Source organism: Lemur catta, chromosome 11, assembly GCF_020740605.2.
Source record: "Lemur catta isolate mLemCat1 chromosome 11, mLemCat1.pri, whole genome shotgun sequence".
NCBI lineage: Eukaryota > Metazoa > Chordata > Mammalia > Primates > Lemuridae > Lemur > Lemur catta.
The window spans coordinates 58,064,985-58,081,484 of record NC_059138.1 but is presented as its reverse complement, the minus strand read 5'-3'; the positions used below and the strand labels follow the sequence as shown (position 1 = coordinate 58,081,484).

The 16,500-nt window shown below is 32.9% G+C and overlaps 1 protein-coding gene across 2 annotated transcripts in view; it reads right to left on the bottom strand.

Annotated features, from left to right (window-relative positions):
* Positions 1-16,500, bottom strand: part of GLCCI1 (glucocorticoid induced 1) — an 81,696-nt gene that overhangs the window by 14,179 nt on the left and 51,017 nt on the right. Inside the window, exons 4-6 of one of the 2 annotated variants that reach the window (XM_045564866.1) lie at positions 8,782-8,898; positions 4,662-4,814; positions 1,111-1,321 (exon numbers count right to left, since the gene is read on the bottom strand). In XM_045564866.1, the coding sequence (XP_045420822.1) occupies positions 1,111-1,321; positions 4,662-4,814; positions 8,782-8,898 (481 nt within the window). The remainder of the gene's footprint in view (positions 1-1,110; positions 1,322-4,661; positions 4,815-8,781; positions 8,899-16,500) is intronic. The other variant, XM_045564867.1, reaches the window with a different exon arrangement.

Sequence of the window (16,500 nt, the reverse complement as noted above, 5' to 3'; positions counted from 1 at the left end):
ACCATACCACTCCATTTCTGTGAAATCCAGTACCAGGGAAAAACTAAATAATAGTGATGGAAGTCAGAATAGTAGTTATTTCCAGGTGGAGAGAAGAAGGATATTGTCTGGGAAGAGGCCCACGGGAGCATTATGGGGTAATAAAAATGTTCTATATCTCTACCTTGATATAGGTAGTGCTTTCATAAGTACATACATATGTAAGAAATTCACTTGCCTGAGCACTTAAGATATGGGCACTTTACATGTAATAATACTTCAAATTATAGGGGGCGGGGGTCAAATCAGAACAAGGACCACAAAAATTCTGTAAGATTTTATAAACTTTAATTTTTCTATGGTTTTACATTTTTTGTTGCCATTGATCTATTGCTCTATCATGAGAAGCAGTAAATGTGTTATAAAAACAAGTTCAGTGTTTCCTTGCAAATAGCTAGGAAGGTGAAAACTGGGCAGTCCATATTGCCTTCTGTAGCTAGGTCTTAGGAGGCCAGAATCAGAAAGAAGCCAGTTAAATGGTGGTAAACAAGTGCCTGACACAGGGACAGAAGAACATGGGGAGGCAGTTTGGGCTGATGAGCAATAAGAAATCCCAGATGTTCTTAATAGTTAACAATGCATCTACGTACCACAATATAATCGCTGTTGTCCTGTATGTATTCATTGGGCTTTATCTATTTGGTTAAAAATGTATTTATTCTTCCAACAGAGTATTTAGAAATTATTTCTTCCAGAATCAATCTGATTATAAAACCTAACTTTAGACATGAGTAATAGATACTCTACCATAATCTTCATCAGCTCTGGGCAATACCAAGGAAAAGACCTGAGTGCTGTATGATGTGAAGCTGTACACACTCCATTTTATGGCTTTCATTAACAGCTAGAAACAGGCGCTGTGCTTCTCTGACACATTTATGGAAGATGTTTGTTGAGAGTCACGAAGAAGGGAGTATGTAAAACCAATGAACAAACAAACCTTGATTAACCAATCTTTTCAATCTCACTATTCAACAAAAGAAAAAAAAATGATGTAATGGTCTAAGACAAAGAAAGTATAATGAACAAGGCTCTATAACAAACTCTCTAAGTGGATGATTCCATTCTTACCTTTATCACGATCATAGAGCAAATCTTCTGTTGAGCAAGGGCTACCATCCTGGGATTCCGGGGGACAAAACGGGGAGATGCAGGGTGAATGACTGCTGCAGCTACTGCTGCGCTCCTGGACGGAAGGAGTCTGAGTGTCAATGCTGCGAGTACTACTGCTCCTGTAGTGAGCAGGGAGTGGAGCTCTTCGACCATCTGGTATGTCCAACGGCTATAAAAGGAACACCATTAAACACACGAATGCCAGTGCACACATTCTATGCATAAGAAAACACATAGTATTTCCTTTGATTTCATATTCCATCACTGTTGCCACCATAATTTGACTTTTCTATGGTTAAGATAATACCAACCTTGTGTCTTAAGTTAATTTCTGGGCATGTTACTTTTATGGAACTAAAAATTTCTTTCAAATCTAATTGTTTGTCTTAAAAATTCCATAGTTCCCTATGTGTATTTGTACGTCAGCACTTCCCATAATATTTCTCAATGACAGCAAGAATTTGTTTAACACTGTATCCTTAATGCCCAACACTGTGCCTGACACATGGCAGACATTCAATAAACATTTGCTGAACGAATTAACTGAATTGGTACAAAAAAAAAAAACCACTTTGACTTGGTTGTAAGAAAAAGTGAAATCTCACATTCACAGGTATAGATTTTTCTGTTTGTTCATTCTTTCCTATTTTAATTTTTTAGAGGCCAGGAACAGAATCATACTTTCTATTTCCTTTGAAAATTACCCAAAATTTCTAATAGAGAGGTTTATTTTATTAGTACCAATATAAGATATTAACATAGCTCTGAACAATTTTACTGATTTGGTATTCAACTATGGAGGACTACTCATAATTTAACTTAGTTCTAGTCAATTGTTCTAAGTGGCCAAAGCAAGAAATAAAAGGAAACTATAGTCATAAATACAGAACCATACACTTTGCACTTGAGGGCACCTCTGAGTTCATTAGTCCAATGTCTTGTTCACATAAAAAAGGGACCTACAGTTCAGAGCTCCTGGTGACACAGCTAATTAAGTGGCATCAGAGCTCCTGCTGAAGTAGACTCTTTCTACTGTACTATGCTTCTACTGTAAAAACAGATCTTACTCCATTTTTTTCATTTCTGTGCTAACAAAATATAAAATTCTACACATTAAATTCTTTCTCAAGTAATTTATTTCTTGTCATATAGACAGGACTGCAATGCTAGGGAAAAGAATAACTGCTAATTTATAATTTATTTCCACTATTTATTTTGTCTACTGCTTTTACTCTGAACTTTGTCATTTCAGAGATTTCAGAAACACAAAGGAGAAATGGAGGAAGGAAAGATTAGGCAAGACTCAAAATGTATCAATATTTTCTATAACAAACAAGTGAAAGCTAAAACCTGTAACTACTCAAATAAAAACTTCATTTATCAAGGCAATGCTGCTAAACCCAAACTATATCAACTTCACAACCCAATAATTACTAACCTAAAGAGAATATTCAATTATTTAAATATTAGTTCATTTTATAAATAAAAAGGTAAAATTTTCCAATTTAGGAATGAAACAAAGGAATATTAATTTACTTGGTCAAATTCTAGCAAAATGTTACTTAATGAAAATGTCAATATTGGTAATCAGTATAAGAATAATGTAAAAATTTATAGCTACAAGAAATTAAAAAATTTAAATTATCTTTCATTCATGTCCTATGTAACAAATATAATTTTCTATATTTCCATTTCTTAATCTATAACTGGATAATATATAATTCCCTTAACCAACTTGTGTTTGGAGAAGGGTAGAAGTCATAATCACAATAACAAAACAGATTTTAGAAATCTATACATTTATACAAAATAACAATGGGAAATATGAAAGCTTGGAATAGCAATATAGTTAACATGACAATTTTTTTTTTAGCTTCTGATAGATTCATAGTGACATTTTAATTTATTAAAACTGAGGCACACAATCACAAATCTAAAATTTCTAAAAATTAGTATGTTAGTTATAAGTTTATAGGTTATCTCAGAATAATTCTGAAATGGCTATTAGAGTATGACTTATTTAAAAGCAGTATATTAGCATTTTTTATATTTTAGTATAGTTTTGCTTTGACATTCTTAAGGAATCAGCAAATATGTGACTAATTCTCATTCTCCAAAAATTAAGCCAACTTTACTTCCTTATATTACTGTTCTTAATGTACAAAGGAAACATTTTAATGGTGAACAGAGATGGCATAATTTCCAAAGGTTTCCTTGATGGCATAATATATAGAAAATTAAAATGTAACATAAAATGTCTAAGAATAGAGTAAAATGGCACAATCTTTTGGGAGGGTCAAAATTTTAAATGTTCAAATGCTTCAACCGAGCAATTTCATTGTCAGGAAATTATCTGCAAGAATACACAATGTTTTCTAAATCCACTGCATGTGATGACAAAAACTGAAAACAATCTAAATGTTCATCAATAGGGGACTTACAAACATTGTCAAGAAAACGAAAAGTGAAAAGACAACCAACAGAATTGGAGATAATATTTTCAGGTGATATATCTGATAAAGAACTTGTATATAGAAAATAAAGAACTTTATAAGAATATTTATAACTCAACAATAAAAAGACAAATACCCCAATTTTAAAATGGGGCAAAGGACCTAAAATAAACATTTTTCCAAAGATATATAAATGGCCAATAGTACATGAAAAAAAGATGCTTAACATCATTAGCCATTAGAGAATGCACATCGATACCACAATGAGATACCATTTCATATCCACTAGGATGGCTACAATAAAAAGACAGATAATTACAAGTGTAGCTGAGGATGTAGAGAAATTGGAACCCTTATACATTGCTGGTGGGAATGTAAAACAGTACAGCTACTTTGGAAAAGAGTCTAGCAGATTCTTAAAAGGTTACACATAAGAGTTACCACATCAGCAATTCCACCCTTAGGTATATACCCAAGAGAAATGAAAACATTATGTTTACACAAAAACTCGTCTATAAATGTTCACAGCAGCATTATCCATAATAGCCAAAAAGCAGAAACAACCCAAATGTCCATCAATTGAGACTGAATAAATAAAATCCATACAACTGAGTATTATCTGGCAACAAAAAGTACTGATATATGCTACAATATGAGTGAACCTTAAAAAACTATGCTAAGTGAAAAAAGCCAGTCATAAAAAGCCACATATTGTATGATTCCATTTATAGGAAATATCTAGAACAGGAAGATCCATAGACACAGAGTAGATTAGTGGTTGCCTAGGGCCAGGAGTGTCAGAGGAAAATGAAGACAGACTGCCAAAGGATACAAAGTTTCTTTTTTGGGGTGATAAAAATGCTGTAAAATTGACTGTGGTGATGATTGGACAACTCAGTGAATATTCTAAAAACCACTGAATTTTACACTAAATGAGTAAATTGTATGGTATGTGATTTATATTTCAATAAAGCTGTTATCAAAAATAGTACTTTTGAGATAGTTTGTAATATTTAAGAAAATAAAAGAATTCAACTATCCCACACGTAACCTTACCTTGGATACTTCCTCCTTGCCATTATTTTCTTTAATGAATACCTTTTCTAATTCGGGACTTATTCCTTCTACATTGCAGGGCACACGTGAAACAGATGATTTTGGCACTGATATATTTGACAGTGGCATAGGGACTGACCTTGATCCAGTAGCCTATGAAATAGGATAAAGCGGTGTCAAGTTATTTGTGGTCAAAGCATCAAGAACTGAAGAGCATAGTAAATTGTGAAATCAAAACTCAATTAACAGAGTTATTTTGCATGTCAAATACAATAGGAATTCAGATACACATATAGAAATTTAGGTTCTGAAGTAAGGAAATAAGGTAAAAATTACATAGTCAAAATAATCTTTGAAAATCCTTTTATGTAAGTGTAAAGGTATAATTATATAACGTATATACTTATTCAGTAGAATGGCAGATGGAATCTTCTGCATTATTTAAATTTTTTTCTTTTTTAATGGAAAAGCATAGTTGAAATCATGTAAGTTAAATATATCATGTGAGTCCACCGTACAGCTCTGTATGGCTGTGTTTCAAAGGCTTTGTTTCCTGTACAGTGACAATTACCTTTTACTATTTTTCATTTCAATTGTGTCAACCATTTAAGAAAACCTATTAGATTATTAAGTAATGTGGCAACAATACTACGTTAAGTTCAATAACACACACTTAACAACTTTAAAGGTTATTTTCAAAAGTCCTTTGCAGTTCTCAAAAATTAACCACCTCCAATAGATGCTTTAAGTAAAAAGTATAAAACAATCCTTTTGATGCTCAAGGAACTTATACAATAGGAAAGAAATAAGAAAGATAAAGATTAATAAGGTAAAAATTAAAACAATATATGACTTCTACCTCACAATAAATGATTAAAGTTGATATATACGATTCATGATGAGGTGGACTGTTAATCACTGGCTAAAACATTAATGGTATCTCCCATATTCAATGCTATGTTCCTGCCATCTGTGAATTGCTGCCTGCCCATTAATGTCCTTTGTCTCTTATTGATACATTAGCATTTTCCATATTGAAGTTTTAACTCTTTATCATACATTAGTATCAAATATTTTTTCAAATGCAGTTGACCCTTGAACACAACTGTGTGGATTTTCTTCCACCTCTGCCACTCTTGAGACAGCAAGACCAACCCTTCCTCTTCCTCCTCCTCCTCAGCCTACTCAATTTGAAGATGATGAGTATGAAGACCTTTATGATGATCCACTTCTACTTAATGAAAAGTAAATACATTTTCTCTTCCTTATAATTTTCTTGATAACATTTTCTTTTCTCTAGCTTACTTTAAGAATACAGTATATAATACATATAACATACAAAATATGTGTTAAACAACTATTTATGTTATTGGTAAGGCTTCTGGTCAACAGTAGGCTATAAGTAGCTAAGTTTTGGAGGAGTCCAAAAGTTATATGTGAATTTTCAACTGCAAAGGGATTGGTGCCCCAACCCCGGCATTGTTCAAGGGTCAACCGTATTTTATAAAATATTTTATCAAATACTTTTCTTTCAGTAATTTTATGGTTTTTCATATTTAAATACTTAACTTATCATGATTTATTTTTGTGTATGGTATAAGGTCTTAGTATTTTTTTCCCATATAGTAATCCAACTGCCCCAGCATCTCTTTATGGATTCTATATTTGATTTTCTTGAGTTTCTACCTGATAATCCCTATACAGAGCTCCACTTTAATTGCTGTAATTTCATATTACATTTTGGGGTCCTGTAGGGAAACTCTTTTCAAATTTTCTATTAATGGGCATTGCTTTCTCATTGACTTCTGAAGACAACTTTTCAAGTAATAAAAACAACTCCTTTTAAATTTCCACTAGAACTCAATAATCTGTACATTAATTTGGGGTAAACTGTTATTTAAAATATACTGAGGCTTCCCATCCATTAATGTGTTAAGACTTCCCATTTATGTCTCTATTTTATATTTCATATTCTCAGTAAAGATGTATAGTTTACATATTTTTTTAAGTTAACTTCTAGGCATCTTATATTTTTTCATTATATTTTCTAACATGTTATTGCTAGCATACAACTATTGAACTGTATGTTTATATTTTATCTAATAATCACATTAGATTTCAGTTCTTTCCCTTTTTCTTGTGGAAAATTCCAATCATAAACATATTTCAACAGAATAGCATAATGAATCCTCAGGTACACATCACCCAGCTTCAAAAATTATCAGTATTTGCCAATTTATTTCATCTAAACACCCATTTCTTTTTTTATTTATTCTTGGAGTATTTTAAAGCACATTCTAGACTTCATATTTCACCTACAAATAATTATTAAGCATAATCACATGCCAAAAATCCAATGTAAACTTGAACAATTGTATAAATCTTTTCTGTTAAGTCAATGAGTCAATCAATCTAGTATAAGTGCACTGGACTCAGAGAAAAAAATTCTTGAAATAAATAAGAAGAATAATATATTAGTTCTATTAGATTAAGAAGAAAAAAGAAGGCATATATGAATTTTCACTTCAAATGTCTGAAGCTTGCCAGTTTGTCTTATAGCTCTGGAGAGGTATAATCAGCATACAATAAAATGCTCCCATTTTAAGTATTCAATTCATTTGGCTTTGTTTTTTATATATATATATATATATATATATATAGAGAGAGAGAGAGAGAGAGAGAGAGAGAGAGAGAGAGAGAGACAGAAAGAGAGAGAGGCATCCAGTTATCAGTACAGTCACATTTAGAACCTTCCATCATCCAAAAAAATTCCCTATGGCCTCTCTGCAGTCAATCTCCACCCCTAAAACTTTGTTTCTATACTTTTGCTTTTTTAAGAATTTAAAACAAATTTATCACAAATCATACTGCAGCCTTTTGTTCCTGACTTCTTTCACTTAGCATGATGTTTTTGAGATTCAACCATGTTTTTGTATGTATTAGTAATCCCCTTCCATTTTTATTGTATTATATCGTGTGGACATATGAAGTGTTGTTTATCCACTTAACAGCTGAATATTTGTTTCCTTTTCTTTTAGTATTATCAGTAATGCTTCCAAGAATATTCATGTACAAGTCTTTGTGTGTATATATGCTTTTATTTCTCATGGATAGACACCAAAGGGTGGAAATTCTGGGTTAAATGGTCAGTGTATGTTTAACATCTTAAGAAAATAATAAGATGTCTGCCAAAGAGGCTATACCATTTTGTGTTCCCTCCAGCAATGTGTAGATGTTCTAGTTGTTTCATACCCTCACCAACACTTGGTATTATCAGTATTTTTCACTTTAGCTATCCTTTAATTAGTTTTAATGGTCTAGATAATTCACTTGGATTTTCTAAATACCAATGTATGCAAAGAGTGGTAATTCTTTTCCTTAGTGCCCTGTCTAGAACCTCTAAACTACTAGCAAATAATATCAATAATTACAGATATCCTTGAGTTGATTTTTATTTTAACAATAATGTTGCCAATATTTTATTTTCAGGGCATCACTACATTTGCAGTTAGTCACATTAGGAAGTGTCCTATTTTTAGTTTGCTAAGAGTTGTTTTTTTTTTTTTTGAACCATAAATGGATAGAGTGTTTATCAAGTGTTGTTCAGCATCTAAAAAATCAAATATTTTCTTTTTCTACTTTGACTTGCTGACACAAAAACCTAAATTAATACATTTCCTAACATTGCTGCTTGGGTCTTTTCTGCTACACTAGTGTTTATTCCATGGGATATGTTAGTATGTATTTCTAGGGGGAAAACAAAAACTCTAATCTTCAAGTTCTTCATATGTAAAATGGGAGTAAAATATATAGATAGATACAGAGATAGATGGGTTAAGGAACTATTAAGAAGATTAAATGAGATAATGCCCATAGTTACTCAATAAGTGAATGAGCTAAGATTTCAGCCCAGGTCAGTATCATCCTTGAGACCACTATATACTCATTCTATCTGTTATTAAAAGGTTAAACATATGATTTTTAAAAATCTTCTTGTAACAATTTAACAAACAGTAGTAATTTAGTAGAGGTAAAGATTCATTTTTTAATCCTAAAATAATGAATTCTCCCTTTATGAACTAAAAGGAATTATTCAAATCTGGACAAGAAGTTAGCCTACCTGAGTGTGACTGATTGTTATATGGTTGCCATGGAGAGGTGACTGACGATCTTTTTCCTTACTGTGACGACTGCTCTGCTTGCTGCGTTGTAGCTGCTGCCTCAGTTTGGCAATCTGCTTTGGGGGAGGGAAGGAGAAGCAAGAAGAGAACAAGAGTAAATATCAATTTTTTGTATTTATTTCTTCAGTTTTTGGATATTGATAAATAATTTTTTTCTCAAATGTTCCAAGAAGAGATAATATTTTACCACAATGATTTATTCTTCCATGTTTTTAGGATTAAGATTATTGAAAATGAGATATAAATATATGCTTTTATAAATTTGAACAGCGTTATTAGTAAATATGTAGACTAAATTATCCCATATTATTTCAGATTTTACCTTTGTAACATCAGAAATATCTTCCTTTTTAAAAATTTTTTGTAAGATGAAAAATAATACTTCAGATGCTTATTGATTAATATCAAACCTGATCTCTTACTGTAGGGACCACATTAGTTTCTAAGTTCTTGTTCTTACATAAACAAAATGAATCCAGTTTATCAGTTACTAAACACTTTGAAATTGTAAATCCCATGGTGGTGAGGAGAAGCAGAGCTATTTAGTATTAGTAACTTATTAGTATTTAATATATTACTGTATATTATTCTTCACTCATGCAACTTTTAACAACAAATATAATTTAGGGTATATTCTCCTATATATAAAAGGGTCAAATTCCAAGGTTTAACAGAAAAGTCATAACTACAATATGTACTTATGGAATTCATTAAACTACTTACATATTTTAGGTGATATATAATCTACTTTAAGCATGCTAGACCAGGAATAAAAAAATTCCTGAGCATTTTAAAGGGAACTATTAGTAATTTGGGGGAAGTCATTTAATATTGGCATTATTTTCCTTGCAGAAAAGATGATAATATTAATCAATCAATAATTACTCCTTGAACACATACAATGAGCCCAGTTTTATGTTGCCTACTCGGTAAAGTGTAGATACAGAGTATAGTCTGTAAAATATATTGATTTTCTCGGAAAGATATAGCAAAAATACAATGTATTATGAAATTATATAAATACTTACCTTGAACAACCATGACAATAAAAAGCACAATAGGCAATTACTATTAAAGCCTATAAATGCTCACGGGGGGTGGGGGGGGGGATTATATAAGTTGTTGAGAAAACTAATTTTTAGTGGCAAATAGAAGAGAAACAGTGTAGCGGGAAATAAAGTACCCAAACAAAAGAATAATTTATATCCTTTCTTTTATATTAGGATCTTTGGATCTCTTTAGTTTTTTAAAGCTTTATGTAGCTTGTGGATCTCTCATATAATATCCTTGCAAAAGGCGTACAAATAAGATTATGTTAATATTTGTGTTCCCTCCTTTCTGTTGAAATGATAATTTTCTTCTAGAGAACATTAGTTTTGATAAGAAAAGGAAAAAAAAATTGTAGGTAATCATTATAAATCAAGACAGACAATTCTCTATGATAAAAAATAAATAGGATTTTAAATTGTACAAGTCATTTAATTAGGATGGAGGTATAAATTAAGTGTTTTCTGAATATTAATGATGCTTTAGTGCTGTTTCAAAACCAGCAAGAGCTTGTACAGAAGAGCCCAGAATGCCTAGAGATTAATTAATATAATTTGTACTTATTCATTTTTAAAATAATCTTTAAAAATAAACAAACAAAAATCATCTTAAAATTGGTCAATCTTAATCAATCTATTTTTCAAGGCCTCTGTGACATCAAAATAAGCCAGAAAAGTTTTGTTCTAAGGAATTTTAACAAACCCCTGAAAACAAAAAGCATACATCATGCTACAGACCTTACTTTGCTTGGAATACCAACTGAAACAATGCAACCTTATAGCTTTTCACACAATACTGTTCTTTGGAATATAACATAGTCATGCTCTTGTTTACAATTCAGTAGGTATTAGAGTAAAAGAAAAGCTCATCCTCCTAAATATACATACTTAAAATATTACAAATTCTACTTAGTAAGTATGTGAGAAGTTTTCTTTGAACTTGAAGTGGCTCCCGAATATACTAGCTCCAAGGTTTAAAAAAATTTAGGGAATAAGAGACAAAAGAAGAAATAATATTGTACAGAGAATATAGCACAAATAATCACAAAGGAAAGACCAAAACATCTATGAAATCAGATGAAGAAAAATCAGGAACTGGCCCCACTTAAAATCTGAGAATCAGGAACACTTTTTTTGGCAACTTGGTAGTATCATCCTTGTTTATTTGCTATGTTTGTTCTGTTTGTTTCCCCCACTATTGTTAATATCTAAAAATAAAAACCAACTCTTAGCCTCAAAAGACTGGTTGAGCACTTGCCTCAGGGATTGAAGGGGAGGGAAATATTTCTCAGAATGAATTCTATTCCACAGTAGGCCAAGGAAATGAGAAACTGAGAAACCTTAATTTAAAAGGACTAAGTGGTGGCAGTAAGAAAGGAGGCAGGATTCTTGGGCTTTTGAAAGAAAAGGAAAAAAAGAGAATTAGCCTAAAACCAGGAAAAATTTTATAGGTTATCCCTAGCAAGTGACCTGGTATCCTCACTGATCCTTCTTATCCACAGATACCACTGCATCAATACACAAGCAAAACCATCACAGGTATTTGGGAAGTACAGTAATTCTTATTTCTGATGTTAGGGTAATGTGGGAAGTTTGTCACTGCTATCCTAAGACAGACCTCTGAATAATATTTGCTATAGAAAACCCACTACACACAGTGGTTAGGGTCTCTATTCCACTATTATAGGTTGGTTGAGAACCAAGATTCCACTGAACAATGTTTCAGTGGGAAAAATATATCCTGAAGGTGAACATCTAATTTATCACCAAATGTTTAAGATATAACCCACTCAAAACTGGGGAATTAATTTTGGAGGTCAGTTCTTCCAACTTAACAAAAACAATCTTTTGAAAAGAGAAAATGCAATGTGTAACTAGAGTATAAAGTAATTTGTATTCAACAGTTAGAAACCTTGAATATTTAAAGATAACCTGCTCTAGGCTGCCGTTCTGGTTGTACAGTTTGAGTACTGGCCAAACATTATGACACCAAGACTGAGGGGCTAAGTAAAGACTGAAATCAAGGCCAGATCAAGCTCCACGTCTTGGCAGAATACTGAGGCTACTTGGAAGAAGCCTTTTTCTTCACTAAAAGGCACTGTCACTTTAAAAAATCTTCTGCTAGTGGGGCTGCATCCACTCAATGGGAGTGCTTTTATCTAATCCACATAGAGGTGATATATAGGGTAATACACATCCAGAACATGGTGACTACAAGCTAAAATCCTACTTAATAGGAACCAAAAATAATAGCTATGACTTTTTCATCTTTTAAAAATAATGCAGAGAAAACAAACAAACAAGTAAATAAATAAATAAATAAATAAATAAATAAATAAATAAATAAATAAATAAATAAATAAATAAATAAATAAATAAAGCAGAGACATAGTAAGTGATTAAAAAGGCAGATCGGACACTGGGGATTGGGATGATTCACAACATACATATCCAACAAAGGACTCATCCAAAATATGTAAAGAACACCTCCAAAGCAATAAAAAAAATAGACTGTTTAAAGAGTGAGCAAAACATTTGAACAGGTACTAGCCAAAGAGAATATCCCCATGGCCAATATGCATAAGAAAATGTGCTCAACATCATTCTCATCAGGGAAATGTAAATTAACAACCATCATAATGACTAAACTTAAAAGATGATAACACCAAATACTGATGAAGACATTAAACAACTGGAATTCTCCATACATTGCTGGGAGTGGATGGGTATTCTTTTATTTTAACATAGTAGGCTTGATTATGTTAACAGAAGATTTTTCTGGGGAAGTGCTTATATCCTCAATACTTGGTCAGTTACTGAAGGTCACTTGGTCTACTCTTCAGGTAATATCTGAAGAGTAGAAAGCAGTGACCTGGCTCAAATGAGGCAAAAATTCTTAATTCAGTTACCTGGAAAGGAAAGAAATGACATGCCCAAGGCTGTAATTAGGTTCTAAGGTACTTAGTGGGAAACAGCGCTGCGAGAAGAAAGAATCCTGCTTATAAATCAAGAGGGCTGGGGAGGTATGCTTCTACCTCACAGGAAAAAGAGCATTAAGCTATTGGAAAACAGAATACCTCTGCAAATATGATATCTATTTCTGTCAATGACATTTCTAACAATTAACTGAGACACTGGAACACACGCTCTTTGCATAAAGAGATATTCCTATAAAAGAAATTTATCCTTTGCCAAATATAGGCAACACAATTTTAAACAAATTATAATTCAACATACTGAAAATGCTCTGATGATGTACACGCTGACTAGTGATATATTCTTTCTAGTGATTATTCAAAGAGTAACTTGTAGGCCAGTTTGTTTGATGACTGTGTCTATCACCAATAGAAAAGCATCATTAAAACTTGCCCAACTAATAACTATTTATTGAGTACTAGCAATATAGAAGGCACTCTGCCAGTTGCTTTTACGTGAATTATCTCATTTATTTTTCAATAAAAGCATATGAGGTAGGTACTATTATTATCTCCATATTAGAGGTGAAGAAATAGAGATGGAAAGGTCAAAAAGTAGCATAATTAAGTGGTGAAACAAGTGTTTGAACTCAGGAAATAGAATTCCAGAGTCTGGTCTCTGAACCACCATTCTATACTGCTGGAGAATCAAGTTAATAACTCACAAGGAGATAAATCTTACAGAAAATAAAGACAAATGGGAATGAAAAACTTGACAAGAGCTGAACTAAGATAACCCCTCCCCATAAACAATTACTAAAGATATTAACCCAAATAATTTTTCTGAAAGTATAGTTTGAGAAGTCATGAATCTCAAGTTGTTATTCTCTTTTATAGGAAACAGGGAATATATGACAAACCTTAATGCTTATAAAGATCAAGTGTCTAAAAAGGAAAGTGCAGTCTAGTTAAAAGCAAATTTTACATATTATATCCTTTGACAAAAATGTCAAGCCTCTAAAAATTTAAAACCTTTTTTGCCTTTCCATAAATAAAAATAGTCAGTGATGTTTTCCTATTTTTCTTTAAAGTGCCAATAGGCAAACTATAATGAACTGCTCTTCATTCAACCTCAGGATATTAAAATTGACACAGGTATATGCATGTACAAATGTGCACATAGAGTACACACATGTGCAAGTACAATACATATGGACAAGGCAGGGGTCATCTGCAAACACATCAACCCTTACAGGTAGACTCACATAAACCCACTGATCCAGGAACAGACAGATCCCTCCCCTGGACACACACAGATTCACCCCCACAGATACAGCTAGCTTTGAGAAAACTGTTACATTCACAAAATAAGTTTTAATGTGGAAACGTATCTGCGACTACCAATAAGGCATATTTGCCAACAGAGGCATTTTAACAATACCAGACTAACATTAAAAACACTTTCTTTACAAATCCATTTGATCTTTTTAATTTATTACATCATTTTACAGATGAGGAAACATTCAAAAATAAACTACCTTTTCAATGTGAGACAGCTAATAAATGGCAAATCCAGTCCTTTAACCCTGCAGCCCCCAACCCCTGGGCTGAAGACTGGCATCAGTCTGTGCGCGGCCTGTGAGGAACTGGCCACACAGCAGGAGGTGAGTGGTGGGCTAGAAAGTGAAGCTTCATCTGTATTTACAGCTGCTCCCCAGCACTCACATCACTGCCTGAGCTCTGCCTCCTGTCAGATCAGTCACTGTCTCCCATCACCCCCAGATGGGACCTTCTAGTTGCAGGAAAACAAGCTCAGGGTTCCCACTGATTCTGCATTATGGTGAGTTGTATAACTATTTCATTATATATTACAATGTAATAACAATAGAAATAAAGGGCACAATAAATGTAATGTGCTTGAATCATCCCAAAACCATCCCCTCCCCACCCACAGTCCATGGAAAAATTGTCTTCTGTGAAACTGGTCCCGGGTGCCAAAAAGGTTGGGGACCCCTGCTTTAGCCTTCATTTTGTAACCGTTCTACTGCCTAGCAACGCAGCTGAAAGTAATATTGTGTTAATGTTCAACTGCAAAAAACTACCAGTCACTATGTATTGGTCTCAACCACTTCACAAAGTAACTTCCTTTCTTAATGTTGAAGATAATGCAAGCTGTGAAACTGAAATAAAGATGAACAAAAATTTGATGAGGCAATTACCTGACTGATACGTTTCTATTTTCTTTGATAAGCAGTTTGTATGACCTAAAAATTGTTCCTACTGGATCCAATTTTTAAAGATAAAACATCTTTACAATTCAGTTTAGACAGATTTTACTTGATAGAGAATATGTGCATTTTTAAAATGTTTATTACATAATTCCTTTGATTTCAAAGGGATAATCAAAAATATTCAGGCTATTATCTTGTAGGTCCAGAGAAAACATTATTGTAATTATTTTTCCCTATTATAATTTTTAAAATATATTTTAAAATGCCAAAAATTAACAAAATGTTAGGGCAGAAGGTACACTTTTAGTAAAGCTATAAGGGAACTTTAAAAAGGAAGACCATATGTAAATAATAATTATGAATCACTTTTGATCAGAAAAACAAGAAACATCCCTAATCATTCCACTCTACTGTTGCAGACGGTTCCATCTAAGAAAAAAATATCCTACTACTTAGAGGGCTTATTGGTGAGATAAAGAAGCAACACGTGATGTTTCCTTCTTTCCACTGAAGGACTTAAAAATAGTAAACCTATTTTGTTCAATTTTTATCAAAATCAGAATAGTAAAAAAAACAAAGAAACAAAAACAATACAATAGTCTTATTTATGTTCCCTCTGAGACAAAGAACATGCTTGCTTACTGCTTTTTATAAAAGCAGTGGATTCCCCAAGCTCTGTGTTCCTCTCCCATATGATCTACTATGCATCAATCTGGGTCCTCCCCATCGCCCCCATTGGAATTGTGATACTTCCTATGCTGTGAATAATAAACTCCTTTGTTTCTAAACCAGGAGTTTTGTGCCTTCTGCCAGCATCCACGAAATAGCAACAAGCTAATTTATTAGGTTGTAAGAGTGGATAAAATCAAATCTGAGACCTGAAAGGGCATACTTCCTCCCTTGCCTCAAATGAAGAGAGAGGAGTTTTAATGGAACAACTTGAAAAGACTAATGTATACTCCCCACAATTAAGGGGATGTGGTGGACTGGTATTTGATTTCTACTTCAGATACCGAAAAGGGTTAGCTAGGATGATAAAGATTTACCATTGCATTAGAATCAGTCTAAACTTTCAGACATTACCCAGACAAAAAAGTGTGTGAGTTTCTCAGGAACCATTTGGGAAATCTGAGTGTGAGAGCCATCGAGAAGGGCTGTCTTAGGTACTACTTAGAATGGCCACTTACAAGGGTGAACAGACCTCAGCAGCTGAGGAGCTGAAGGTTATTTCTAGAATTCTAGAGACCAAAGAGAGAGTAAGGGATTCACTAACCCAGAAAGACAGAACTGTTTATAAGAGATGTACAGTAACAGGGGATCCCCAAACACTCATGAAAATACAAGAGAAAGTCAGCTTTAAAAATCTGTTAAGCGCAGAAGATGTTAAGGTATTTTATAATAGTAGCAGTCAAGTAAGAACACTTCTATTCCACTTCCTTCTCCCTCATTTTTCCAAGCTCCAACTT